Consider the following 27488-nt stretch of genomic DNA (forward strand, 5'->3'; position numbering starts at 1 on the left):
GTGACCAATCAGCAACTGGCGATCCCAAGGACGAATCAAGAATGAACAGTGCTTCGCTAGGGGCTGTATACACGCGCGAGAAATACAGCCAGCCAAAGGCGCCCACAGCGTTGCAGGTTGGATCGCCCAGGGGAGCTCAGTGGAGAGGCGCGCTGCTCTGGGGTCGAAGTCCGACGCTTATCTCTCAGGTCCGTGGTGCTGCGTCAGGCCTTTACCCGCTTGGCTCATGGTTGTGAGGACGTGGTCGTTAGCAAGGTGAAGTTGTCGCCGATCGTGTCAGAGTTTCGTCACATCCTCAGCGTGAAAACGAAGATTGATTAAAGTGGGCGGGGAAGCAGCAATTTCTGTCAGATTGTTGTACGCATCCGTAATAATTATTAATGTAATGCTAAGTACATTTAAATGTGAATTTTACACAAGTTGGGGCCTGCTGTCCCCCCAATTACATTATAACGCAGTGATCTAACAATGGCTGGATGCCACTTTTACATGGACTGTGCCTCATATCTCCATTCTCCTGCTCCCAACCATAGAGAAGTCATTTATGTTCCTTATTGACATTGCTGTAGGGGGAGTGATAGTTGTTATTGGTGTCTACTAGCTGCTTCTTTGGGTGCCAATGATTAACTGCATGTTTAGGTGTCTGTTTCCATTGAGACCATGTTACCATTAATATTTTGTGAATGTGTTGTTTGGAGATATAACTTAAATGCTTGTTTTTTACAAACAGGGCCCATATTATTTATTATTGGAATTGCTTATTACATTGACATTTAGCATTAGCCATTAAGGCATTATTTCTGTATATTTTGTTTCTTTAGTTTCCTTTTGTCCATCTCAATCTGTCCTATGCTTCCAATAATTATAAACTTAATTGCAAGCAGGGTCACCAGAACTTGGCACAGAATGAGAGGCTGTGCCACAACATTCTGAAGTGTAATGTCTGTGTAATGGTCTGGAAACTGGAAACTAGGCAAAAATAGCCAAAAAAGGTTTATCAGCTTACCCTCCCTGAGGGTAAGGTGAGGGTTGGGGAATCCTCTTGCACTCCTGGTTTAAATATGAATCAGGATATTATATGAATATGCTGTGATATGTTTATTCTATATGCTTGTTGAGAATGCAGGTTAAGCACTATTGCTGCTATGACAAGTGACTGACAGATAGCTGTAAGTTATTGATTGGTCTTGATGTCTGTATCGAAAAAACATGATTAAATAGTGCAAAACCTGCACACACAGCCAGGTTATTAATTGTTCTTGACTTCTGTATCAAGTGCACAGATAGCCAAGTTTATGGGGTTGTTTGCCTATCTGTTACACACCTGTTTTTCCTGTTGGGTGCCCTTCCCCCCCCCCCCCAACTTGACATATATCCCTCCTCTCAGGGTTAGGCCCCATGTTCACTGAAAATTTGCACAATATGATAAAAAGTGGCTGATTTGTTCAGTGCTCTCAAAGCATAAAAAGTAGAGATATTTAGCCAAACAGAGGCAGTGAAAAAACAGGTTTTGGGGGAGTGTAGTTTCTGATTTAGTTGCTTTGTTGGGGAGAGGAGAGGTTTGGACACTCCTTGACCTTGAGCTGGAAGTTGGCCATATCCAGGAAGAAGTCCAGGTTGTGGGCTACTTGTGGAGAAGAGATCACATAATTTTTCACTGCTCAGCCCCCCCCCCCCCCCTCCCCAACTCATTTTCTGAAGCTCTGCAGCTTATTTTAGTATTACCTCAGGTTGAGCAGGCCCTTGACAAAATCCCACAAGTTGACTTGTGAAACTGCAGCAAACTGCACCCCTGCTGCAGCTGTCACCTGCTCTGACACCAGCCTTTCCACAGTACACCACAGGGACTGCTGGAACACAACCATGGCTGGCGACCGTGTGGACCTGGTGGTGTTCGGAGCGACTGGCTTTACTGGCCAGTTTGTGGTGGAGGAGATTGCTCAGGTGGAGGCAGATGGTGATGGCCTCTCCTGGGGCATCGCTGGCCGGAACCGCGCCAAGCTCGAGAAGGTCCGCCAGCAGGCAGTCAAGGAGACTGGTGAGCCTGACAAATAACCATATGTCCCAGAACATATCCCAGTTGGAGTGATTTAGTGGAGATGAAGATATCCAGATGGAGATATCCAGTGAAAGGTGTCAAGGGGAACTCATACTTTTCCCTGTTGCCCCATGAAAACAAGGTCAGTTAGCTTCCCATCAGAAAGCCAGTCTGATTATCACACATGTTTATTTAATGTTGTGAGCCTGCTAGGCTTCCATGCTGACGCGGCACAAAACTCGCTCGTATTTGCTGCTGATATGGGCAGGGTTCTGCGACCCAGTGAGCGTATGTGCCGGGAGGTCCGGGATCGATTCTCTGCTCAATAAACTCACGGTGAACAGTTAATAGGCGTTGCTAAATAACCGGGCCGTTGTTGCCTCCCCTGCAGGCAGAAACCTGGACCACGTGGAGCTGATCGTGGCGGACGTCAGCGACGAGGAGAGCCTGAACCAAATGGCACGCCGCGCTCGCGTGGTGCTCAACTGCGTCGGCCCGGTACGGGCCGACGGCCGGTGGGGCGGCGCGGCGACCCGGGCGCTGGGGACAGGGCTCGTGTCCAGCGCTGCTGTGGACAGCGCTTGTGTCCACCTCGATCCATGGCGAAGTGGTGGTGACTGAGCCAAGGGTAGCGGCACTGTTATGCGTGGAGTTTATGCTTGGCGTAGCTGAAGTTGAATGGGTGGGTGGGTAGAGAGAGAGAGAGAGAGAGAGAGAGAGAGAGAGAGAGAGAGAGAGAGAGAGAGAGAGAGAGAGAGAGAGAGAGAGAGAGAGAGAGAGACAGAGACAGAGACGAGATAGATAGAGAGAAGAGAGAAAGAGAGAGGAGAGAGAGAGAGAGAGAGAAGAGAGAGAGAGAGAGATAGAGAGAGAGAGAGAGAGAGAGAGAGAGATAGAGAGAGAGAGAGAGGGAGATAGAGAGAGGAGAGAAGAGAGAGAGAGAGAGAGAGAGAGAGAGAGGGGGAAGAGAAGAGAGAGGAGAGAGGAGAGCGAGAGAGAGAGAGAGGAGGAGAGAGATAGAGAGAGGGAGAGGGAGAGGGTAGAGGGAGAGGGAGAGGGAGAGGGAGAGGGAGAGGGAGAGGAGAGGGGAGAGGGAGAGGGGCGATGAGGGAGAGGGAGAGGGAGAGGGAGAGGGAGAGGAGGAGGGAGAGGTACGAGGGAGAGGGGAGATGGGGAGTAGGGAGAGGGTGGGAAGGGGGGAGAGGGAGATGGAAGAGGGAGAGGGAGAGCGGAGGAGGGAGAGGGCGACGGGGGAGGAAAGAGAGTCGAAAGTGTGCACAGATTTCTTTAATCCGTTTTCTTGACCATTCTGTAATCACTGTCACTTACATGTTTGGCATAACTGGATCGTTCCAGGCAGTGCATTTCAGTATACAAGCCAAAATTCGTTGGGCGTACCTTGGTTTCCACTTAGAAACCAGCATACATCTTTGTAATTCGCTCAAAGTACCAATAACCCTCATGTGGTAAAGACGTTCAGTATCGGGCACGCATGCGGCTTTCACCATTCGTTGTGTACGTATCGTGTGTGGTATGCGCGACCCCGGCTACAGCCGCGATGCATTCTGGAGGCGGCCGGTGCAGACCGGCACTGACGCGCGGCCGGCCTGCTTGCAGTACCGCTTCTTCGGCGACCAGGTGGTCAAGGCGTGCGTCTCGAACGGCGCCAGTCACGTGGACATCAGCGGCGAGCCCCAGGTGAGGGCGGCTGGCCGGGTGCCGCCGGGACGGCCGGGGTGGCGCCGGCCGGCCGGAGGGGTCGGAGCGGCCGCCGGCGGCGGGTGGCGCCCCAGGGCTGCCGGCCGGCCGTCGCAGCTGTCGTCCGCGCCATTACCGCCGGCTGCCGCCCATTAGCGCCGTAGCTGGGCGGTCCACCTGGCCGACTGCTCCCTGCTCAGCTATCGGGCGGGTCGATAGCCTGGGGCGACGCCGGGGACCGCTCCGCCCAGAGCAGTTATGTGTTTGCTACGGCGCTTTAAGAGTTTTATTCGCAGGCATCTGTTTCTAATTAGATGTAGTGAGCTTTGCAGCCGGTCAGGATTAAGGAAGTGTGCAAGCAGAGCGAGCCAAACTTATAGAATTGTGGTACCGACGCATCGGCTTAGCATTGATCAGAATGTTTATATGTTGCCTGAAATGCACTAGAGTTGAACCGCTGAGGCTGCGGGTAGGCCAGTGGCAAACGACGTTCTTTCGTTCACTCGCCAAGGACGACCGACTCTAATGGCCCATCAGCCTGACTGGCAGACGTATATGATAAAGCATGGAGTAATGCTTTTTGCGACTCGATTTGGAAGGCGTCTTCGTGACTTCGGACGTTTTCAAGTAGTGTTCCAACCCGACCCTGCGCATGTAAACAGGCACGTCATCTTGACAATCGATGTTATGATTAGGTCCCTGTAGGGTCGCCAATTTGTCAGATGTCGCCGCACACCTGTCTAGACTTACCGGCATGCGAAGAGCAATGCACGCACGCCATTTCTCCATGCGCCTGATGCTGCTAGACGACACGGGATTCATCTGTTGAGCTATTTTTCACGCTGCTCCATTGGACATGATTTGTTTTGTGACTACTCTGTGGATCATAAGAGAGAGAGAGAGGCGTCGAGGCGGCAAATGTCACGTGGGCCTGCTGCTGGAGCCGGACAGTTTTGAGCTGAAATTTAGGCGGCTTGTGGCTGCGTAACTGGTTGTTGCCATCCTCAGTTTTTGCCTCAGAATGTTCACATCGCAGGAAATGCAAGCCGTTCCTGTCGGAGAGGACACACGCGCCACTAAAAGCACGCATAGCAGTAACCTGCACTTTCAAAAGAGGCCGGCTAGCGTAGACAATGGGGACCCCACGCGACACACGACGGGTACGGGGAGAGCGCACAGCTGACGCGTGCGTCGGCCGTGGCCGCTCTTTGGCGCCAAACACCCTACATCCCAACACTCCCTGCCCGTCAGTTCCTGGAGGGCACCCAGCTGAATTACCACGAGGCGGCAGAGAAGGCGGGCGTGTACGTGGTGGGCGCGTGTGGCTTCGACTCCATCCCAGCCGACATGGGCGTGGTGTTCGTGCACGACAAGTTTGACGGCGACCTGAACGGCATCGAGAGCTACTTCAACGTCAAGACTGGCCCCAAGGTACGAGCGGGCCAACGGCGGTCCCGCCTGCCCTTGGAAGCATGGCCGCCTGGGAGGAACAGTCGTGCGGCGGACTGCTGGCTCTTCCACGCGTTTATACGCGCCGCATGCTCCAACATGGTCATCTTCTAGAGACCACTTACATGTATCGGGCTGCTTGTCGGTGTCAGACGTGCTGTGAGCTGGCTGTATGCTCCTCTCTCACCAGGTGGGGAGGGTCTCAGTATCGACGGCTTCGTGTGCAAGGGCAGACCTCGCTCGCCAGCAGAGGCGTGTGGCCGTGATGGTGGGGCCAGAGGGCCGGGCCCAACCCCGCTGACGCCGCGGCTGCAGGGCAGTGCTGACGTGTCTCCTGGGCGTGCCAGGGCTACCGGGGCATCCACTACGCCACCTACCAGTCGGCCATCCACGGCTTCGCCAACCAGCACGAGCTGGGCCCGCTGCGCCGCCGGCTGTTCGGCAAACGGCTGCCCAGGTCCAACTACAAGCTGCCGAACCGGTGAGTGGTGCTGCTGGGGTGACGCACGGCACGTGCGCCGGGCTCGTCCGGCGGCTGTGTTGTGAGGACATTGAGGATTGTCAGCTTCTCTGCTGTCTGGCGGGGAGCTGCTCTTCCAGCCTCACCAGCTGTGCCGGTCGCAGCGCTGGTGAGTGGCAGGCCGAAGTGAGTGGCGGCCCGAGGCTCGATATGTCACGTGCTGACATGTGACCGTGCTTGGGGATCAGACCATGGAGAATCACTGCGTCCAGGACGGACCGTCGACGTGTTGAAAGTACGAATAACGCTGACGATGATCCCTTGCATGCAGCACACATACAGCCACCGCCAAGCAGATGTAGAGGAAAGAGTCGTTGGTGAGGGCTGTTGGCCTCTGGGCGATAAAATGCGCTTCTAGCTTTGCGTTTGGTGGCTGATCAATGCATGCATTTCTGCATTTTTTCATGAACCAGGTGAATATTCAGGGAACATGCAAACCGTGCCGCAAATCAGGCTGCTCCTTACAATATGCGTGCGCCCGGAATACAGAGCGGGACCCGGTTACTGCCACTGTGCACGGAGTCCAAGAGCACTGTGTCGGCTGGCCGGCGCAAGTCTGGATATCCGGCGGTGCACTGGTGACACGGCCTGGGGTTGATCCCGCTGACGCGCTGTCCTCCGCAGCGGCCTGATGCTGACCCCGCTGACCTGCCGTCCGACCCTGCTGACCTGCCGTCCATCCGCAGCGACCTGGTGTTGACCCCTCTGACCTGCCGCCCGTCCGCAGCGGCCTGATTCCGACCCCGCTGACCCGCCGTCCGTCCGCAGCGGCCTGATGTTGACCCCGCTGACCTGCCGCCTGTCCGCAGCGGCCTGGTGTTGACCCCGCTGACCTGCCGCCTGTCCGCAACGGCCTGATGTTGACCCCGCTGACCTGCCGTCCGTCCGCAGCGGTAACCTGCACAGCAGCTCGGTCATCAATAAGTACTGCCTGCCGTTCCTCGGCTCGGACAAGTCGGTGGTACAGCGCAGCGTGTTCCACAACTACGAGAAGCGCGGCTGGCGCAACGTCCAGTACAGCCCGTACGTGGGCATCGGTATGTACCGCCGCGCTCTGCGCCAGCTGACTGTGGGCAGCACACGCGACGTGACCTGTTGTGAAGGGCACAACATGCAGAGAGACACGACGTGGTTTGAAATGGCCTGTTGTGGAACATGCAACGTATAGAGAAACGCGACGTGATTTGAAATGACTGTGTAAGAGGCAATACTTCACCGGAAATCCGCCACGGCGCAGACCCAGCTGCCGCCAGGGAGCGTGCCCACCTCAGCCAACCGGCATGTTCTCGCATGCCGTGAAGTCGTGCTGGTAATGTGTGTTTCCATTGCTTCTGATCAGCTGCTTACTGGCAAAGGCTTAAATTTCGATGAAAACCTGATTGTTCGTCGATATTTCGTTGTATAGGCGTTTATGGCGTTTATGCACTGGCTTAATTGCTGAAAAAAAAACTGAAAAAGGCGACCAAACCACGCGACCAGCAGCAGCTAGGTTGTTGAACCGTAGCTGCGGTCTACACCATTTCCTCTTTGCTGGCATGATAGCAGCTTCAGACGCTGACGGACCATGCACTGCACCTAACGTCACCCAAACTTCATGGTGTGGGCTTGTCTGGATGATTGGAGCACTCCAAACACGTATGCATGATTTCGAATTTCTGATCCGATTTGGCAGCCAATTAATTTGCGGGTCGGCGCGGTTTGTGCAACGTCAGCAAGTAGCTGGCTCTCACTTGCCAGTGGCTGTCATCGTACCTAGGTCATAGCCGTGACCAGCCTTGTAGTGCCACTTACCTGTCATATCGGCCCGTCAGTTTTATGATGGTCTGTTTCCAACAACGTTGGAAATGACGTCATTCTGCCCCGTTCAGTCTCGTGAACTTTCCACGGGGTACGCGGCTACCACGGCCCTGGCCGCAGAGTTGCATTCTGATGCCGGAGCGCCCTGAGAAGTCGGCTGTCATGGTGACCATCAGCCATCATGGAATCATCCTTAGCTTCGCAAACTCCCATGCTGATTATGGCTCCGGTGCAACAAAGTTTGGTCGGACGCAGGCCTCGAACCCACGATCTTCCGGTCACAAGACCGGGGCCGTGCGCTGCTCCATTGGGGCACGGCGCCTCTCCTGTACCTGGTCAGCAGAGCAGTCGCCATTGACTTATGACCATAGAAACAGCGACGCCTTCGATAATGTTGAGCGCCAATTAGGTCGTCAATATCCATTCATCTCTCACAAACGCGAGATTGAAGCTGTTGGCCACACCTTATGCCGGAGTCATGCTGAAGAAAGTTACGAACATCTTCTTCCTGGTGGGCTAGCGGTCTGGGATGCTTGGGTTCGCCATGACCATTCAGCCTTGGCGCACGACAGTTGTGGTTTTGAATATTCTAACTGCCGGCAGCAATCTCAGACCCGGGGTTCCAACATACGAGCCAGTTCTCCGCGTTCCAGAACTCAGACCAGTTTTTTTTCGCCTGAGGACTGGAACCAGTTCTCTCATTCCAGGACTCTGGCCAAGCATTGTTTCGCTCAGGACCGGACTGTCCCAGTTCGGCTCCGGCGGGTCCTGCCTCTCCGTTGTTTCGCTCAGGACCGAACTGTCATGGCCCGGCTCCGGCGGGTCCTGCCTCTCCGTTGTTTCGCTCAGGACCGGACTGTCTAGACCTGGATCCTGGTCCCGCCTCTCAGTTGTTTCGCTCAGGACCGGATTGTCCTCACCTGGCTCCGGCGGGTCCCGCCTCTCAATTGCGGGTCACATGCGATCTGGACAAGGGACGCGGACAAGTTGGCAGCGTTTCACCCTGTCAACCAGCGAATGTGTGATCCGCAAGAACCCTTGGGCTTTTGGCTGGATCATAGGCAATACTTAAATTTTAACAATAAAAATAATGCATTTTTCCTGTTTGTTAGGTTTTGTACTTATCTAAAAACCAGAGTGCGCTGCCAAACTTAAAACAAGTATACAAAAGTCCTATCTTCTATACAAGTATACAAAAAAGTATACAACAAGTATGCTAGTATACAAGTATACTAAGTATGCTAACAAGTATACACAAGTCCTATCTATAGTAAGTTGTTTGTTGTCGCAGGAGTTTTTCTGCAAGATGTGACAATGTTTCGCGTGTTTGTGGCATTGCTAAATGCCAATAATTACTGAAGGGACACATATTCGTAGACGACATATTATTGCTATCCTTGCTGTCACGCGGCATCACGCAAACCGCGCGACGGTTGAGATGGTAGAGAACATGCATAGTGGTAACAGGGACATGCGGATCATTTCAAAGCTACCATGTGGTATTTACGCGATATTGTTGTACGTTTCCACTTAGGCGTTGTGTGAGCGCTATGTGAGAGACTGCCTGTGATTATTGAATGCGGATTATGAATTTGTGACGATTGTGACGCACTCGAATGTTGTTTGTGCTTACGCATGAAGAGACTTGACGTGAAGCGTCCACCATTTTTACGGTGTTGCTGCATAGTCATCAATTGATGCCTGCAATTTTAGAAGACATGGCCTGTGGTCTATTGAGATGAGATGGAATGGTGAAATCTTTGGTTCATTTCGGCGACAGAGAAATTAAAAAATCCATCCCCTTCCTTCATATTTGTACTTGAAATCTACCGCCACAATGTGTGGTATCTACTTTGGTGCATTACAAAGTCCACTGGCCGGGTACCTTGATCGCTGCTTTCTAAGCAGCATCACTGGTGTTAGCCAAACAATGCCGTGTATTGGGCGACACTGAGTTGCCATTAAATGCATACACGAGTGTATAGGTTTAAAATTAACGACACATGACTACATGCATGTTGTAATGACTTAGTACATGGAGGTAAATGACGGTCAGTGTTGTAGCCCAGCGGGCTTTTGTGAACTGGATCACTATGTGAGTGGGACGGCCGGGTTGCGGACTAATATTTTGAAGAAAACTGCGCCTCTATCGCGGACCCATGGGTCCGAGTCCCATGGCTCCCGAGCTTATGGCTCCGGGTCCCGTGCTCTCCGAACCCGTGGATCAACGTTCCATTTCCTCCGAGTCCGTGGGTCAAGTTCCTTACCTACAGACTCCCCAGACCCGGAGTCGGACCCGTGCGACCGATTGCAGCAGCTCCTAGAGGCTAGATGACGTCAGAGGCAGGGTGGACCACGCCGGGCATTGCGGAGTGGTTAACTGTTGCCACAAATTGTACCACTGACGTGGAATGTTGCGATCGGATGGTGGACGTTAAGGCTCGTGCAACAAGCGCTACTTGGCGTGGGCTCTGGTCCCAGAACCCATCCATTCAAAAGACTCTTGCTTGAAGTCTTCAAAAATGTTCAGGACTTGAACCGCGCAGTTCAAGTATACCGTTGCACACGTCTTCATAGCACCAGATGGCTCCAAACCTTCCGCTCGGTAACGACCTGAGTGAGACTCAACACGCAATCGGATCTACCTCGTTTATGCCGGTTTTGCATAGAAATCTAAGAGCGCTTGGCTGAATTGCGCTGTCCAGTTTGCCTTGATCAATCACCAGACGCAATCCATTTCAGTGGCATGTTTCGTTGCTTATTGTTTTTGTATTTACTCTCTTTGGTGTGAACAAATGGAGACGTTTTCACGTGTAGTCGAAGTTGGCTGTCAGCAGCGACGTGATCACGTGGTGATGCGTTCTTGCTACTGCTAATGTGAAATTAAAGCCCCCAATCAATTATTGTGTTTTGCTGCACCCCTTTCGAATTCTCACGGAGATATGCGCGTTCTGTATTTCACACCAGTATTTAATCTAAACGTGCGGCAATCGGTTGAAACAGTATATTGACGAAGAGCGTGTGAGACTTAAGCGAAGACCAGCGGTTGCAAGGGGACTGGAACGAAGGTGCAAATGGACCCTCACTCAAGGGCCAGCGGTTGGAACACATCCGGGACAATGGAGAGTGACAACCCGGACGAACGGTGCTCGTCTCTCAGCTTGGATGGCTCGATGCTGCTGTTTGTGCATTTCACTGCACATACTGCAGAGAGCCACGAGCACTTCCCTCCTGGTTGGCTGGCGGTCCAGGATGCGCTGGCTCGCCATGGCCGTTCAGCCTTGGCACACGGCAGTTGTGGTTGTAGGATATTCTACTTGCCGGCAGCGATCTCGGCTCCATTGTTCCAGGACTCCGGCCAGTTCTCCGGATTCCAGGACTCGGGCCAGTTCTGCGGATCCCAGGACTCGGGCCAGTTCTGCGGATTCCAGGACTCCGGCCAGTTTCCCCCATTCCAGGACTCTTGCCCGTTCTTCGCGTTCCAGGACTCGGGCCAGTTCTCCTCATTCCAAGACTCGGGCCAGTTCTCCGGATCCCAGGACTCGGGCCAGTTCTCCGGATCCCAGGACTCGGGCCAGTTCTCCGGATCCCAAGACTCGGGCCAGTTCTCCTCATTCCAGGATTCGGGCCAGTCCTCCTCATTCCAGGACTCTGGCCAAGCATTGTCACCGCCAGGACCGGACTGTTCTGGCCCGGGTCCGGCAGGGCCCTGCTCCTCCATTTCAGGTCCCATGCCTTCCGAGCCCATGGGTCCAGGTCCCATGCCTCCAGAGCCCATGGGTCCAGGTCCCATGCCTCCAGAGCCCATGGGTCCAGGTCCCATGCCTCCAGAGCCCATGGGTCCAGGTCCCATGCCTCCCGGGCCCATGGATCCTGGACCCATCTCTCCAGACTCTCCAGACCCGGAACCGGGCCCCATGGGTCCCGGTCCCCCAGGACGCTGGGGCCTGGCTGTGGCGCAGGCCAGAGCGGCAGCGATGACGAGGAAGCTCTTCATGGCTGGTTGGTGGGTGAGGTGATGCTCAAGGCAGAACTCCTGGCCGTTATATACGGGTCGCCTGTGACTGAGCACAGCTGCCCCCGTCAACCACAACTGGCCCGCCTCTGCCCAGTCACGGGCCGGCTATTGTGCGACGCCAGACAGGAACAGGCTCCTGGCCGCCTGAGTGATGTCCAGGTGTTACTTGGTAATGGCTGGGCACTGGGAAAATGAAACACTTACGGATAGATGTGGAGATTTCTTGGGCATTGCTTGCATCACTGCTGGCATTTAGCGCGCGAATTCGACCTATAGTTGGCGAGAACATCATACGTGAAGTTTTCAGGAAGAGCAGAATACGTCAAGAATATCTCACGTGCGTGATTATTGAAAGTTTCTGGATCGCATGCTAATATGGACGTGATGATACATGACATCACACTATCATATACAGATACATGTATAACCTAGAATATAATGTGTGTAATGTAGGGCATAATGTATGTATGTGGGGCGTAACAGCGACGTGAAACACCATCCTAAACACACACTTGGGCACGTGGATTAAACGGCGCCTTAGAAGTCTCCGGCTCTTGGGGAGGATTTAGCAATGGAGAGAATGCACATTCTCCACTAAGAAAGTCGAGCTGAATACGGGATGAAACAGTAGCACGCAATAAAAGCATGCAATTTTTCTGTCGTTTTTACGGGGCGTGGCCACCAAGTTGTGGTTTGAGTGCAAATTACGTAAGTTGTTAAACAACGCGTGTGTGAGAAACATTGTTCTCACGCAGAAGGCAGTAGTAATAAATGGCCTTATTCCTCGGAAGAAGATCGGGAGAATGGAGAAATAGATGTGCTATATTATAGGAGAAAGGAGATATAGATGCATGTAGAACGTTTCGCCTACATTATCTTCATGGGTGTAAAGCTAAAGCAGGATTTCTTGTTCTCCTTTTGGCAGGGCTTGTGGTTTTTATTGAAATAATTAGCCGCGTTTTTTAGATTCACCCTTTATTTAAACTAGGTTTTGACAATTATTTGTACAACGCATCGAGGTCCTAGAAAAACAACATGGAGACCGATAAATTACTGGCAGCGGCTCCGACGTTGAGGACTATTGCTCTGCGCGCATCATTTCTGTAGTACTCTGACGTTGATTTAGAAAAGACCGCACGGGAGCCGTGTCGGGCAGTGGTAGTAGGATTGATTGATAATATACATAAAGACGATATAAAAATTCAGCTCTGGATCATTCAGTGATAACGGTGTTGATTTATTTAGTATTTATAATATATGTTTAGTAGTTATAACATATATTTAGTATTTATAACGGTAGTATTTGGTATTTACGCAGACTCAACGTCGGTGAGTAGATGCAGCGGTGCAAACTATATAGGGTTGGTTTGCTCGGTTAGGAGGAAGTAATTCCACCGCCCCTGCCGCATTGACCTCCGAGCCTCCGCAGCTCCGCCCCCGCAGCATTGACCGAGTCACGCGGCAGTCTGGCGTCCCGGACCGCGTAGTTTTGTGTGTCAATTCTGGAGCAGAGAAAATCGTGAGACTAAATAAATACTGCTAACCATGTTCTCCCTGAACTTGGCCAAATTTCTTGTCAGAGTTGGCGGAGGGGCTTGATTCACTCAACTGGATAGAAAACCATGCTTGCGGTGCCAAATTAAATAAATGTAGGCCAGTAGAAGCCTAGTGGGGCATCATATCGCCTCAGCATCTGTCCCTTAGGTGAGGCAGATTGTACCTCGGCTGGAAGGTAGCTGCTCTAACTACTACTTGTCAGATGCTCTCGGATATACTATGGTGGCTAGCATGACATTTCGGTCGTAAATTTGTCATGATGTGCCCTAGGAATCTATGCAACACGGGCGCATTTCAAGCATTTGCTTCTATCAATCTTAATTGCGACTCGCACCTTTAGAATAAAACTGCCAATATAAGCAACTTTATATCAGCTTCATAGCTTCAAAAGTACAATAGGGGTGATCGTACACTTAGGAAGAAAGCACGTACTTAAGAAGCTAAACAAGTTAAGAATTACGAGCAGTCAATCTTCCATGGTTTGAGGCAATTAATGTCCGTCCCAGTGACCCAGTTGGTTAGGGCGCCTGTCTTCCGGTCCACCACCCGTGGCGGGGTGGGTTCGAGTCGCTTCGAGTCAAAATTTCTTGTCTCATGCACAAACAATGCTTCGCAATCAATATCAGTGATAAATGAGTTGAAAAGGAAACCGTGTTTTGCGTAGGCCCAGCCGCACTCGCCTGTCAATACAGCCCACAGTTACTTTTGTATTACATGCGCAGAAGTGGTCGAAGCTAAGCATTGTATGGCGTAGAAGTTCTCTGTTTATGCCTGCAGAACATAGAAGTTATGACCTCATTAACAGGGGTTGTGCGTATGATATAGGTTTACATATATATATATATATATATAGGTTTATATCTAGTTATATATAGGTTTCACCCTCATTGCGATTGTCATTAGTTTTCAACAATGTCTCACGAAAGGAGTGTCCCACATTTGTACGGGGTTTTGAACTGAGATAGCCATGTTAAAGATGATTCAGTTCAGTTCACAACCCTGTCTTTTCAAGCCTTCAAACCTTTTGGTTCCTGAGCTTGACGCCCGCGAGCTCGCAGACTATTTGCTGCAGACTATCGTCGTGTTCCGTGGCGGCAGGGTCAGAAGAGTACCGTGTCGTGCGCTAGTTTCTTATGTCCGGCGGCGCAACATTCAGAGACTTGAAATTGAGAAACGAAAACAGGACGTTAGAAAAACCACGAGAAGAAAATATGAAATAAAAGCAAATTATCGTGCGAGCGATGAGCAGAATCCTCTTGTGAGCCAAATTTGATGGGCCGTCTACTGCATACGATAGCCATCCCATGACTGGGTAGAGAGCGGCCACATGTGGATGACAATGCCGGCACAGCGCCCGATGACGGGGGCAGCTGTGCTCAGTCACAGGCGACCCGTATATAACGGCCAGAAGTTCTGCCTTGAGCATCACCTCGCCCACCAGCCAGCCATGAAGAGCTTCCTCATCATCGCTGCCGCTCTGGCCTGCGCCACGGCCAGGCCCCAGCGTCCTGGGGGACCGGAGCAGGGCCCTGCCGGAGCCGGGCCAGAACAGTCCGGTCCGGAGGGGAACAATGCCTGGCCGGAGTCCTGGAACGAAGAGAACTGGCCCGAATCCTTGGATCCGGAGAACTGGCCTGAGTCCTGGGATCCGGAGAACTGGCCCGAGTCCTGGGATCCGGAGAACTGGCCCGAGTCCTGGGATCCGGAGAACTGGCCCGAGTCTTGGAATGAGGAGAACTGGCCCGCGTCCTGGAACGCGAAGAACGCGCAAGAGTCCTGGAATGGGGGAAACTGGCCGGAGTCCTGGAATGCGGAGAACTGGCCCGAGTCCTGGAATCCGGAGAACTGGCCCGAGTCCTGGAATCCGGAGAACTGGCCCGAGTCCTGGAATCCGGAGAACTGGCCCGAGTCCTGGGACAATGGAGCTGAGATTGCTGCCGGCAAGTAGAAGATTGAACAACCGTACCGGCCGTTTGACATGGGTCAGATGCCGTGTCAGGCGACGGGTAGACATGACATCTGACCATGTGTACCCGCCAGTGGAATACCTTCTCTGCAGTGTATTCCATTCGCTTACACTATGGCTACGACGACCCAGCGTGTTCAAGACCCCCGGCGAATGAGAAGTGTTTGCAACTTGCTGCTGGTTGTGCAGTGCGATAGAGAGCGGCATCATGTTGGACCAGCAGTAGCAGCTCCAGCTCAGAGGCGAGCACCGGTCGGGTTTTTTTCTGGCTGTGTTGCCCAGCCGGCATTCCAGCCACTGTTCTTCGCTTGAATATTGATGTGGTCCTTCGCTCATGTCACCTTTCCTATTAGATACCTTGCATTTTGACTGAAGAACTATCTAGTACACTACGTAAGCGTTTCTTGTGAAGGTTTCAATGCATGGTAGGAAACTGGGATGATGTTCGGGATGATGTTTGATGTTTGTCAGGCATTGATAAGCAAATGAAATACATTTGCATTGACGACCGAATTCACAACTGTGTCTCCAAAGTTGTCACAGCTCTTGTATCATCAAAACAGGAGCATGTGGCGGCTCTGCTGAGGGCCTAAAGCTGGGGCTCCTCCCCTGGACGGTGCAGTACAGGTCTTATGACGGATGGGTTGTGAGTTCTACACCGGTTTCCGTTTGTATGTCATTTAGGCGAGGTGTGAGAGCAACAGTTAAGCACGCTCACAGTATGCATGAGATTTGTTGCGCATGAAGCTTAGCTTCATCTGACGTTGATATCCTTAAACTGGCCGAGCGACATTGCGCTGCATTGCTGCAGCGACATTGCATTGCTCAATTATAAGGTCTGGCCAGTACTTACTAAACGGCGTGCGCGCGTAGGTTTGAGAGGAAATGATGCAGCAAAGCTCGTGGCATGAGCCCTGAGCCATGGTATGCGCCTCGCCCTTTTAACAGGGGCCAAAGTGAACGAATGATTGCCCGTATTTCATTTTTTTGCTTCAAAAATTGGCCGGAGCAAAGTATTTCCTGGTTTGGCCTTTTTAAGAACAGGTAACACCTGATACGAAAAGACCGTTACTCAATCAAAACAATCCCCCCACACATGAAGATCGTTAAGTCTGCACTTTCCGTCTGTCGGAACGCTGTGAACTAAAACGCTTTCATAATGGCGTGTGATGAGGTAGTACTGACTGCCCATCGTGCCTGCGTTAAGGCCACAACGTTGCAGAATAACTGCAGCGCAAAACAAGAGCATGAAATACATCGCTCTACTTAACGGCATGTTAATGCTGCAAGCAATTTTTTAGATAAAAAGTTGTTACCTTTTTACGAGCAAAAAAGATACCGTGTGAATGAGGAAAATGTGCTGGTGTTCGATGTACGCAGGTGATTGGGTGAATTAAAAAGTCAATTGAAATACATTCACTGTGCACCAGCTCCGCAAAGTTTTGGCATTAACACAGGTGCAGTTGGAGGCAATATCCACCCAGTGGCACTTCAGTTTTGACAGCGTTTTAGTCCGGAGTGTTACAGTCAAACACGCAAAAGTGATAGTATTTGAGGTAATTGGGATTTGTTGGGATGGATCGAAATATGTCCTGGGCAATATCAGAACAGACAATTGTTTCTCATTTCCATTCAAAAGCGATTGGTGGCTTTTGTGGCAGCGATCACCGAATGAGGTTGAGCCTGAAAGTGCACGATGCGCCATTGACATGGGCGCAAAATGACCACTGCAGTCGACGCGCCCGAAAACTCCAATGAACAACGATGCGCCATTGACAGTAGTTATTACGATACAGACCAATGGTCAGATCGCTATAAGGTCCTTTGTAAAGCAATATCGGGAGGCCATGGTTGTGTTGGTTTTACTCTAGTTTTAGGAGCTGCACACAAATTTGGTCAATGGTGGTGTTTGTCCGTCCCGATAGCTCAGTTGGTTGGAGCGTCTGCCTTCCGATCCACCCTTGGCGGGGTACATTCAAGTCGCTGTAGCCACTCGCTATTTGCCCTTGATTAGGATGACCTGTGACCGGTGGTACCGACCGCGCTAAAGGTCAGAAGAGGCCGGAGGGCAGAAAGGGTCGCGTCGAGCATTGCGGCGCGTAATTCTGCCGTTGACATAGATTTTGCGATCGGTGGAAGGGGGAGTGGGGTGGCTTAGACCTTACCCAACGAGCACTGCTTTGCGTGGGCTCTGATCCCAGAGATTCATCCATTCAAAAGACCCAGGCTTAATCTTAATTGAAATCGGTGAAAACTGCGACCAGTCAGTTCGTGTTCACATTCACACGCGTTAGAAAGGGCAGATTGTCCCGAGCTTTCCGCTCGAGAACGATCTGAGCAAGACTTATCGCGCTATCGGAACTACCTCATTAAGTCCAGTTCATTCATCAAGGAAATCGTAGAGCACGTGGCTGAACGGTGTACTCAGTTTTTCAAGCCATCACAAGATCGAATTTATTTTAGTGGCATGGATCGTTGTGCATTGGTTGACGTACATGTTTTGTTTTGTTTTTTTGTTATTGATTATGTGCGTGCTGTCCTCTGTGTTAAACAAACGGAACGCTTTGTCCAGTTCGGTCGGAAGTTGTCAGCAATAGCGGGCCCATAACCAAACCACACAAAACCGGCCCTACTCGTTCTCCTAATTCTCCTCGCCATTATTTGATCCATTTCAACCCGCTAGTGATGGTGCCGAGGTGTATGTTCTGATGTTGACATTAAAGAAAGTAGATGATGGATGCCTTTTCCCGGCGAATACTGCCCATGTCAAGGCTCCAAGACACGTCCACGCAATCCTTGTTTGCCCGAATGACGCATGTGCGCAAAATAATCGGTTGTAGCTTCATGATACTGCAACAGGCATATAACCAACCCGCTTTTGACAAACATTGCGTAAGTGAGGTTTCGCTTCCGTTCATTAATGCATGGCAGTTACAGAGCCTAAGCATACGATGTGCCACTGAACAAACCTATTGTCTTCGTAATGCCTCATGCGTCATGGGCACCGACCCCTCCGACAGTTCAGGACATCACATCGACCATCAATGCCACTGCATTCTGGGTATGATAAATGCAAGATCAAAGTTCAGAATCATGTGCTATATTTCGACCTGGCGCTGTGGGACGGTCACAAAAATATGCGTATTGTGTATTTCACGCCCGTATTCAAGCCAAACGTACGGCAGTGGGTTGGAAAAGGGAGAACATGGACGAAGAGGCTACTGGATGTATACGCAAAGACCAACGGTTGTGATGGAATTGCAACAACGAGGCGAATGACATCCACGTCGAGACCAAGACACGTTATCCGCGACACACGCTGCAGACACGTTGTTTCTGTTTGCCCGAACCACCCGTCCTCTACGCACGGCAGTTGCAGTTGTTGGATATTCTACTTGCCGGCAGCAGTCTCGGTTCCAGTGTTCCAGGACTCGGGCCAGTTCTCCGGATTCCAGGACTCGGGCCAGTTCTCCGGATGCCAGGACTCGGGCCAGTTTTCTGGATCCCAGGACTCGGGCCAGTTCTCTGGATCCCAGGACTCAGGCCAGTTTCCCGCATTCCCTGACTCCTGCCCGTTCTTCGCGTTCCAAGACTCCGGCCAGTCCTCCATATTCCAGGACTCGGGCCAGTTCTCCGGATCCCAGGACTCAGGCCAGTTCTCCGGATCCCAGGACTCAGGCCAGTTCTCCGGATCCCAGGATTCGGGCCAGTTCTCCTCGTTCCATGACTCCGGCCAGGCATTGTTCCCCTCCGGACCGGACTGCTCTGGCCCGGCTCCGGCAGGGCCCTGCTCCGGTCCCCCAGGACGCTGGGGCCTGGCCGTGGCGCAGGCCAGAGCGGCAGCGATGACGAGGAAGCTCTTCATGGCTGGCTGGTGGGTGAGGTGATGCTCAAGGCACAACTTCTGGCCGTTATATACGGGTCGCCTGTGACTGAGCACAGCTGCCCCCGTCATCAGCCACCGTCCCGGCATTGTCGTCCACATGTGGCCGCTCTGCGGAGTCATTGGATAGCTATGGCGCGGTAGCGGACTGGGCCATGCTCTTGGTCGCGTGAGTGAAGCCCAGGTATTGGTGTCAGACTGGTGGCGAGAGGTTGTCAGCTTTTTGTCTCACCAAACGATGACATGACTGTCTGTCTGTCATATATCATGGCTCTCTCTCCCTCTCTCGCTCTCTTTCGTTCTCTCTCCCGCATGCACGCACGCACGCACGCACGCACGCACGCACGCACGCACGCACGCACGCACGCACGCACGCACTCACGCACTCACGCACTCACTCTACTCACTCACTCACTCACTCACTCACCGCACCTTCACGAATTACATTGTGAGGAGTGTTGCGCCGCATGCATTTGGAAAACACGCTGGGTTCCACATAAAGATCTCATTTTCGTAGCATGTAAGCTGGAGGTGAGGGTGCTGCGCTTCGTGTGAAGATTTTCCTCCCGTCGGGTATTTTCCGGACGCACTGGGGCATACAGCCTCGAACACACCCGGGAGTTCGCTTTGGAAATTGGTGCTCCACTTGTTTCACGGTTTTTCAACTAAGACGGGAAGCGCGTTTTGGATTTTAGAATGTTCTCAAAAGACGCAGACCACCGATAATGCTGTCACTTTGCAAGGTTTCGGGAACCTAACCGCAAGGTCATGGCCAAACCCGCTGATATTTTATAGTCAGTTTGCTGCGCTGTGCTCTCATGTTTGAAAGCATGGGCATTCATCCGAAAAAACTTCGTGTTAAACGGAGCATGCAAAGTCTTTGTACTGTTCACTTATTGTCAGAACTGATCCATACGATTTGATCAGGAACACCAGGTTTCTCGAAATCCTGCATTGCTCAGAATTTCGAATTGAAATAGCCGCTTCTGCGGGAGAATGTCATTAGGCTCCCTGCTCCCCAATATGAAAGTAATTAATTTCATTTAATTTGTTTTTCCGACGTGTGTGTGCTCGGCAATGTTTGCAACACAGTAATTGATCAAAATATTTCTTCTAAATGCTACGAAAGCTTGAAACACCCTGTGTAGACAAAAATATATGTGAACATGAAGCTGTTGTCGAGCGGATTCAACAGTAAGTTATACTATGGCTTTGATTTCTCTCCCATGGCGCCTACTACAGTAGCTCTTTTGGAAGCGCTCTTTGGCTGTAATAAACATTGAATCACATGGTTTTAATTGATGCACTGGTTCAAACTGCAAACAATGCGCTTCTCGGTACCTAGCCTCTGCCGCCCGCTGTGTCAATCACAAACGTTAGTTTGTGCTGACATTATTCGGTAACAGCCGACATTAGCCCCAGCAGATTCTGCCATCGTCTTGACGGTTGTCACGACTGCAGGGAAGGAGCTTAGTGCTGTTACGAAGCGTTGGTAGCGTAATTTGGACTAGAAAATGGGTAAGATTTATAACATAATTATGTTTTGGTGGTGCTGCAGTGGCACTACTGAGTGATATTTCCAGACATAATTGGTTCTGAGGTTACAGTCGAGTATGTTTTTGATTTGTGCCCGAAAGGTAGGACAATTCCGTCAAGCTAAAGCGACATGTAATTACACCGAAATAAAAAAGGAATGCCTGGGAAAAACGAAAGGGATCAGTGAGATGACGTAACCGGAGTTGTGTGACTGGGACGACGTTAGAGAGAGAAAAAGAGAATGAGAGAGAAACAAAAAAACAGAGGGACAGATACAGAGGGACAGGGACATATTGTTCTCCATGCGCACAGTCTCTCACAGTCTCTCGCTCTTTACCGTGGGATGCTCTGCGGGCAACGGTCCATTTTCGCCGAGCGTAAGACTGCCGTACGGCGCACTAGTGTCAAATGTCGTATGGTGCGACATTCAAGGCATGAAACTTGAAGCATGAACAAAGTACAATGAGCGAAAAATGGCATAGATGAGATAAAATAAAAAAAAACAGGAAATGACGAGTAGAATCCTTTTGTGAGCCAACTTTGATGGGCCGTCTTCTTCATACAATAGATACCCCTTGACTGGACAGAGAGCGGCCACATGTGGATGACAGTGCCGGGACAGCAGCTGATGACGGGGGCAGCTGTGCTCAGTCACAGGCGACCCGTATAAAACGGCCAGAAGTTCTGCCTTGAGCATCACCTCACCCACCAACCAGCCATGAAGAGCTTCCTCGTCATCGCTGCCGCCCTGGCCTGCGCCACGGCCAGGCCCCAGCGTCCTGGGGGACCGGAGCAGGGCCCTGCCGGAGCCGGGCCAGAACAGTCCGGTCCGGAGGGGAACAATGCCTGGCCGGAGTCCTGGAACGAAGAGAACTGGCCCGAATCCTGGGATCCGGAGAACTGGCCTGAGTCCTGGGATCCGGAGAACTGGCCCGAGTCCTGGGATCCGGAGAACTGGCCCGAGTCCTGGGATCCAGAGAACTGGCCCGAGTCCTGGGATCTGGAGAACTGGCCCGAGTCCTGGAACGCGAAGAATGGGCAAGAGTCCGGGAATGCAGGGAACTGGCCCGAGTCCTGGGATCCGGAGAACTGGCCCGAGTCCTGGGATCCGGAGAACTGGCCCGAGTCCTGGAGTCCGGAGAACTGGCCCGAGTCCTGGAATCCGGAGAACTGGCCCGAGTCCTGGAACAATGGAGCTGATATTGCTGCCGGCAAGTAGAAGATTGAACAACCGTACCGGCCGTTTGACATGGTCAGACGCCAGCTTCTCTGCGGCGTCTGCCATCCGCTTACACTACGACTACGACGACCCAACATGGCCAAGACCCCAGGCGAAGGAGCAGGAAATCGATCACACCTTGCTGGTCGTTGTTCCGGGTGACGTACAGACGGAAGGATCGTGCTATTCCAGCTTAGAGACGAGCGCCGTTCGCGCTTTTTTCTGGTTGTCTTTTACCCAGCTTGCATTCCAGCCAATGTTCTTCGCTTGAACACCCATGCCTCCATTCACCCACGTCACATTCGCATTCGGCACCGTACAGGTTACCTGTAAAAATGATTCTGTGTAATACACCACACAAGCGCACCTTTGTCAAGATGTCTTCGTTAGTGATGTGTTCTACTCGAAGGGCTCGAGTGGAACACATAGCTGTGCCTATCTGAACGGTGCCCGGCTGTATTCCCATGTGCCGAGCCACGCACGATTGGCTTGGCGAGCTACAGCCAGTCGACAACGCTCAGAGGACTGGCTGGTGAGCAAGCGAGGATTGATGCGGTCGTGCATTCTCACATTAATCAACGCCAAAACGCAGCCAAGCCGGAGGGTTACGACGGTCTGTATCGAATAGCCTGCGTAGACGAGCTTGGACGATGTGAATTTGGGATACAGTTTGTGCTGTGTGAGGCTGATATAGAACAAGGCTCTTTCTTCAACACATCCAAGTTTGTGTTGTAAAATTGCCGATTCGGCCGTGAGCTTGCTGTTAGTAAGGTTTGCCCTCCAGCCCCCCCAGAGGACTGGAGCGTTTTACTGAGATGATTCGGAATGTCCTGAAGCAGCCGCCGTAATGTCACGATTCCAGCTCCACAGGCAGCCTGGTGTGAATAGTGTGACACCAGTTGGCCACAGTGTTCTGAGGCAGACTGGAGCGCGAGAGGGTCGTGTTTCGTGCCGTTCAGCGCAGCAACACGGCCGTCGTGCACTGCGTCCGTTCGCTCTGGCTAGTTGTCCGTTGATCTATCCACACCGGTCGCTATGTGGCCTTTGCTGAATCACTAACGCGTGGTGACGGGGCTCCATACCGCTTCCTTTCGACCCGTAAGAATGCTAGGACATAATCCGAGGCATCGACATTTTCCGAGGCATCTGGCCTCACGATGCGATCCTAGGTAGTTCAGGAATATTGCGGTTGTCATCAATTTCACGTAGCACGCACCACAAACATGGTTGCTTTGAAAGCAACGAGGTTTGTTTTAACTTATTATGTCGATTGCAAAAAGCAAAGCCCTCTGGTCTGGTGCCCAATCTCGTAAGCATATTAGCTATGTGTGACCAGCACGATCCAGCCTAGTTTTGCCTTAGTGTTGTCTGAATGAAATCTGGCCCGACCGTCAAAACCTGATCCCACAAATCACCATTACGTTATCAAGAAAGTCAAGTCAGGATGCCGCAAGGTGGATCTATTGCACACAAGCAAAGCACGGAATAGAGGGGTCGACAATGCGAAAGTCGCGCGGGCAGCAGCAGAGTACGACACTGGGGAACAAGATTGCAGACAACGAACGCACGGACAGAACCGAGGTTCGTTAGTAGCGCTGGTGGGTGGGGGCTGTGTTCCATTGACGGCCTATCTGCTGGGAGAGGTCCCAGCACCGGATCCTGAAGGCTCGGGCCAGCTGCCTTCGGTCCAGGACTCTGGCCAGGACTGGTGAGATTCTCCGGTCCAGGACGGCTGAGACCCGCCGGTCCAGGACTGTGGCCAGCTGCCTTCGGTCCAGGACTCTGGCGAGGACTGGTGAGATTCTCCGGTCCAGGACGGCTGAGATCCCCCGGTCGAGGACTGTGGCCAGCTGCCTTCGGTCCAGGACTCTGGCGAGGACTGGTGAGATTCTCCGGCCCAGGACGGCTGAGATCCCCCGGTCGAGGACTGTGGCCAGCTGCCTTCGGTCCAGGACTCTGGCCAGGACTGGTGAGATTCTCCGGTCCAGGACGGCTGAGATCCCCCGGTCGAGGACTGTGGCCAGCTGCCTTCGGTCCAGGACTCTGGCGAGGACTGGTGAGATTCTCCGGCCCAGGACGGCCGAGATCCCCCGGTCGAGGACTGTGGCCAGCTGCCTTCGGTCCAGGACTCTGGCGAGGACTGGTGAGATTCTCCGGTCCAGGACGGCTGAGATCCCCCGATCGAGGACTGTGGCCAGCTGCTCTCGGTCCAGGACTCTGGCGAGGACTGTTGAGATTCTCCGGTCCAGGACGGCTGAGATCCCCCGGTCGAGGACTGTGGCCAGCTGCCTTCGGCCCAGGACTCTGGTGAGGGCTGGTGAGATCCCTCGGTCCAGGACTGTGGCCAGCTGCCTTCGGTCCAGGACTCTGGCGAGGACTGGTGGGAGGACGGGTGAGATCCCCCGGTCCAGGACTGTGGCCAGCTGCCTTCGGTCCAGGTCTCTGGCCAAGATTGCTGAGATCCCCCGGTCCAGGACTGTGACCAGCTGCCTTCGGTCCACGACTGCGGCCAGGACTGCTGAGATTCTCCGGTCCAGGATTCGGACCCAGGGTCAATGCCTTCAGAGCCCATAGGTCCGGAGCCCATAGGTCCGTCAGGACGCTGGGGTCTGGCTGTGGCGGAGGCCAGAGCGGCAGCGATGACGAGTAAGCTCTTCATGGCTAGGCTGTGGGTGGGGTGATGCTCTATGCTGGCCTGCTGACCGTCGTATATATATGGGAGTGGGCACGGTGGCTGAACGCAGCTGCCCCCGTCAGCCACATCTGGCCCCCCTGCCTGGTCACGGACTGGCTATTGTTCGGTAGCTGACAGAGATTAAGATGTCTCACCTATGGTGATGCTTGCCGAAAGACGTCTGCCGTATGGCGCTTTGAGGTCGCTGTAGTACGACAATGGCTCAGCGAGACACACTATCTATAATTTTCCGCTAACGTCATCACCGGGACCCTGCTCTGCCGCTCGCCGACCTGGCCGTTGTCAGTGCCGTTCTCGGCGACCGTTGTGGGCCCCGTATCCACTTTGTCCAGTGACTATGCACTGCGCCGTGCCAGGTGTTCGTGTTAGCTGCCTGACGCGTTACGTGGAGGGAACAGACGACTGGCCTTGTTCTCAACAGCGTTAGGTGCTCGTAGGAGCCGCGCCAAGTCCGGGAAAGGAGGCTAGAACCCACACTGCACTTGGATTGCAGCACTTAAATTTGCCAGACGATCAGACGGCAAAGACATGAGAATAACATTCGACATGCGTAAGATAAATTGTAAATATGCCTACGCCGTATTTTTCCTTGTTAAGTTGATGTGCTCTGGTTCATCACGGCCACGGCAAAACACACCAAACACCATAAAATACCTTCTCGTTCTGCTATCTTTTTTTGACGTAACTGACTTTATAAGCTTTCAAGTTGATTGGCGTTGGTAGGTTTTTTGGTAACATCAGCACATTTTCAGCATTTGGAAACGCCTGGGTGATGAATTCTTGTCTAAAGATTTCACTTCTTGTCTAAAGATGTCACTTTCCGTAACTCCCCGGCGAGAGCGGTTCCTAGCAAGCTGATGTCTGTCCTGGCTGAGGAAAAGTGTGCCTGACGCCAATGCAGTCTGATAAAAACAGTCAAAATACGGTTAAAATGCCGTGCTATCACAAGTTTGGTAAGTCGTCTTGCGATATCAGCCTGAGTCACGTTTGAGACAGCCAGACTGGTTTAGATATACACACAGACACCAGACCCTGCTCTGCTGTGCTGATGCAGCCCTTCTATCGTCGTTATGTTGACAGCCAATAAGACATAACCTGGAGTGCTTTGCCGGTGGAGACGTGCCTTTTTACTGATCGGATAAGCCAATGTATACAAGGTCGGTCGACCGTGGACCTTGCTTCCTTCTCGGTGGTCCCAAGCCGTTGAGGTGCGCGGCGGCCGCTCGACACGTCGTCGCCGGGCACGATCGCTCGCCGCTCGGTCACCGGGCACGGCCGCTCGGTCACCGAGCACAGACACCCGACACGTCGTCGCCGAGCACGGCCGCTCGCCGCGCGGTCGCCGGGCACTGCCGCTCGGTCACCGGGCACGGCCGCCCGACACGTGGTCGCCGGGCACGGCCGCTCGCCGCTCGGTCGCCGGGCACGGCCGCTCGGTCACCGAGCACAGCCGCTCGACACGTGGTCGCCGGGCACGGCCGCTCGCTGCTCGGTCGCCGAGTACGGCCGCTCGCCATGTCGTGTACCGCACGGGTCCATGACTCCATAGACCAAACACACGCGTCGTCCCGCGTGTTCTTCAGCGACCTAGTGTTGAGCTCCACACTCGAGCGCCGACAGCCAAAGACATGTGTGAGAGACTGAAAGCAATATTGGTCTCGGGTGTGAAGAAGTCAGGCAGGTCAGGTGCAGGAGTTCAGTACCAACGTCAACCAGTTTCCTGACGATATACGGCTTGTCTGGCAGCAAGAGTCAGCCTCCAGCTCTTATCGAAGTACAACAGATTCGCTGGCATGTAAAATGTGTGAATAACCTCAAGACCAATGCTTGAAATATAATGAAAAAGCTGCGCGGACGGTTGTATTTCAACTTCATCTACAAAGGTGCTTCGAAACTTCGAACTCCGAAAACTCCGAAACTCCGGAACTTCGAACGTTCTCGCGTCACCTCGGTGTTTTCAACACGAAGGGGAAGGCCCTCGTTCTCGTATGTGTCCAATACGGTATGTCAGTCCAGTCAAATCATCCGCGCGGTGACCGTGCCACCTGCTTGCTTGACGGTGACGGTGACCGTTGCTTGACGGTGACGGTGACCGTACTTGCTTTTGGTGGCGCCTGGCGAAAGAGACGAAACACCAATATGAGGACGTGCTCTTCTGTGCCTCCACTAGGGATTGCAGTGGCTTTGTTGAAGGCGTTTTAGACAATCAGTAACGCTCAATATTTGATTGAAAGCCAAATAGCCCGCAGGCCTGCCTGTGGATCTGAGCTTTGGTCATGTCCATATTAGCGGTGCCTCCGTTCCGTCCCATGCCGTGCCGTGCCGTGCCGTGCCGTTGACACACCGTGTCTTTGCCAGGCGGCTGGTTGAGGACCGTGTCTATCACCGTCCTGCTGGCGGTGTTCGGACTGATGGCCAGCACCAAGTTCGGACGCACCCTGCTGGAAAAGGTAACGAACCGCCCCTTCCCCGCCGTATCCCTCCCCCCCCCCCCCCCCCCCCCCCTGTTATGTAGCATCGCACGGCAAATGCGTTCATTCATTACCGGGTAATATGTGTCGGGACGCCTGTACATCCCGATCATGTACACCCAACATGAGTCGCGATGGCCTCAGTGTATCCTAACAAGGTATTTGCTGCCGCAGCGAGTCCCGCACAGCAAAAACCGGCAAAAAACAACCCGCCGCTGGAGGGGACCCACCGGCGTATCATACGTCAGTGGGTCTTCACACCGCGATTACCGCCAGTATATCGCACCACTGAGCGAATAAGCATCCCCTGTTGGTCCTGTCAATATTTGTTAATACCATTACATATGTGCACTGCGTGCTATGTATATATGGTCTAAGTATGTATACATATCTTAGCAGTGAATTCCATTTTGCCACGGCACTCGGGGCGCCCTCTGAGTGTCTTTGACCGTCGTGAAGAGTTAACGTGACGCAACATGGCTCAGGAAACATTTCACAGGAAATTTGCCCGGTAAAACGTTTCGCAGCACTGCGAATTACATGCCTAAGGTTTAATCGTAATGTCCGTGTGGTCGCTGGATGAGAAATACTGGCGGAGTGGAGGAACAGTCACGGCGCATGAATTGCGGAGGCATACCTGT

At 52.7% G+C, this 27488-nt stretch overlaps 2 protein-coding genes across 3 annotated transcripts in view; one reads left to right on the top strand and one right to left on the bottom strand.

Annotated features, from left to right (window-relative positions):
* The first annotated feature begins 63 nt into the window (after positions 1 to 63).
* Positions 64 to 27488, top strand: part of LOC119102894 (saccharopine dehydrogenase-like oxidoreductase) — a 31176-nt gene continuing 3751 nt past the window's right edge. The window contains exons 1-8 of one of the 2 annotated variants that reach the window (XM_037226354.1): positions 64 to 188; positions 1835 to 2038; positions 2430 to 2536; positions 3656 to 3736; positions 4988 to 5167; positions 5533 to 5666; positions 6597 to 6742; positions 26735 to 26826. In XM_037226354.1, the coding sequence (XP_037082249.1) occupies positions 1864 to 2038; positions 2430 to 2536; positions 3656 to 3736; positions 4988 to 5167; positions 5533 to 5666; positions 6597 to 6742; positions 26735 to 26826 (915 nt within the window). In that variant the 5' untranslated portion in view covers positions 64 to 188; positions 1835 to 1863. Of the gene's footprint in view, positions 256 to 1834; positions 2039 to 2429; positions 2537 to 3655; positions 3737 to 4987; positions 5168 to 5532; positions 5667 to 6596; positions 6743 to 26734; positions 26827 to 27488 lie in introns of both variants that reach the window. The other variant, XM_037226347.1, reaches the window with a different exon arrangement.
* On the bottom strand, positions 10491 to 11520 carry LOC119102912 (basic salivary proline-rich protein 1). The gene is made up of 2 exons (XM_037226364.1): positions 11283 to 11520; positions 10491 to 11252 (listed from the first exon to the last, which is right to left on the bottom strand). The coding sequence occupies exons 1-2, from the start codon at positions 11497 to 11499 to the stop codon at positions 10816 to 10818; spliced, it is 654 nt and encodes a 217-aa protein (XP_037082259.1). The 5' UTR covers positions 11500 to 11520; the 3' UTR covers positions 10491 to 10815.

This window comes from Pollicipes pollicipes, unplaced genomic scaffold (genome assembly GCF_011947565.3).
Source record: "Pollicipes pollicipes isolate AB1234 unplaced genomic scaffold, Ppol_2.1 Scaffold_2555;HRSCAF=2994_pilon_pilon_pilon, whole genome shotgun sequence".
NCBI classification, from domain to species: domain Eukaryota; kingdom Metazoa; phylum Arthropoda; class Thecostraca; order Pollicipedomorpha; family Pollicipedidae; genus Pollicipes; species Pollicipes pollicipes.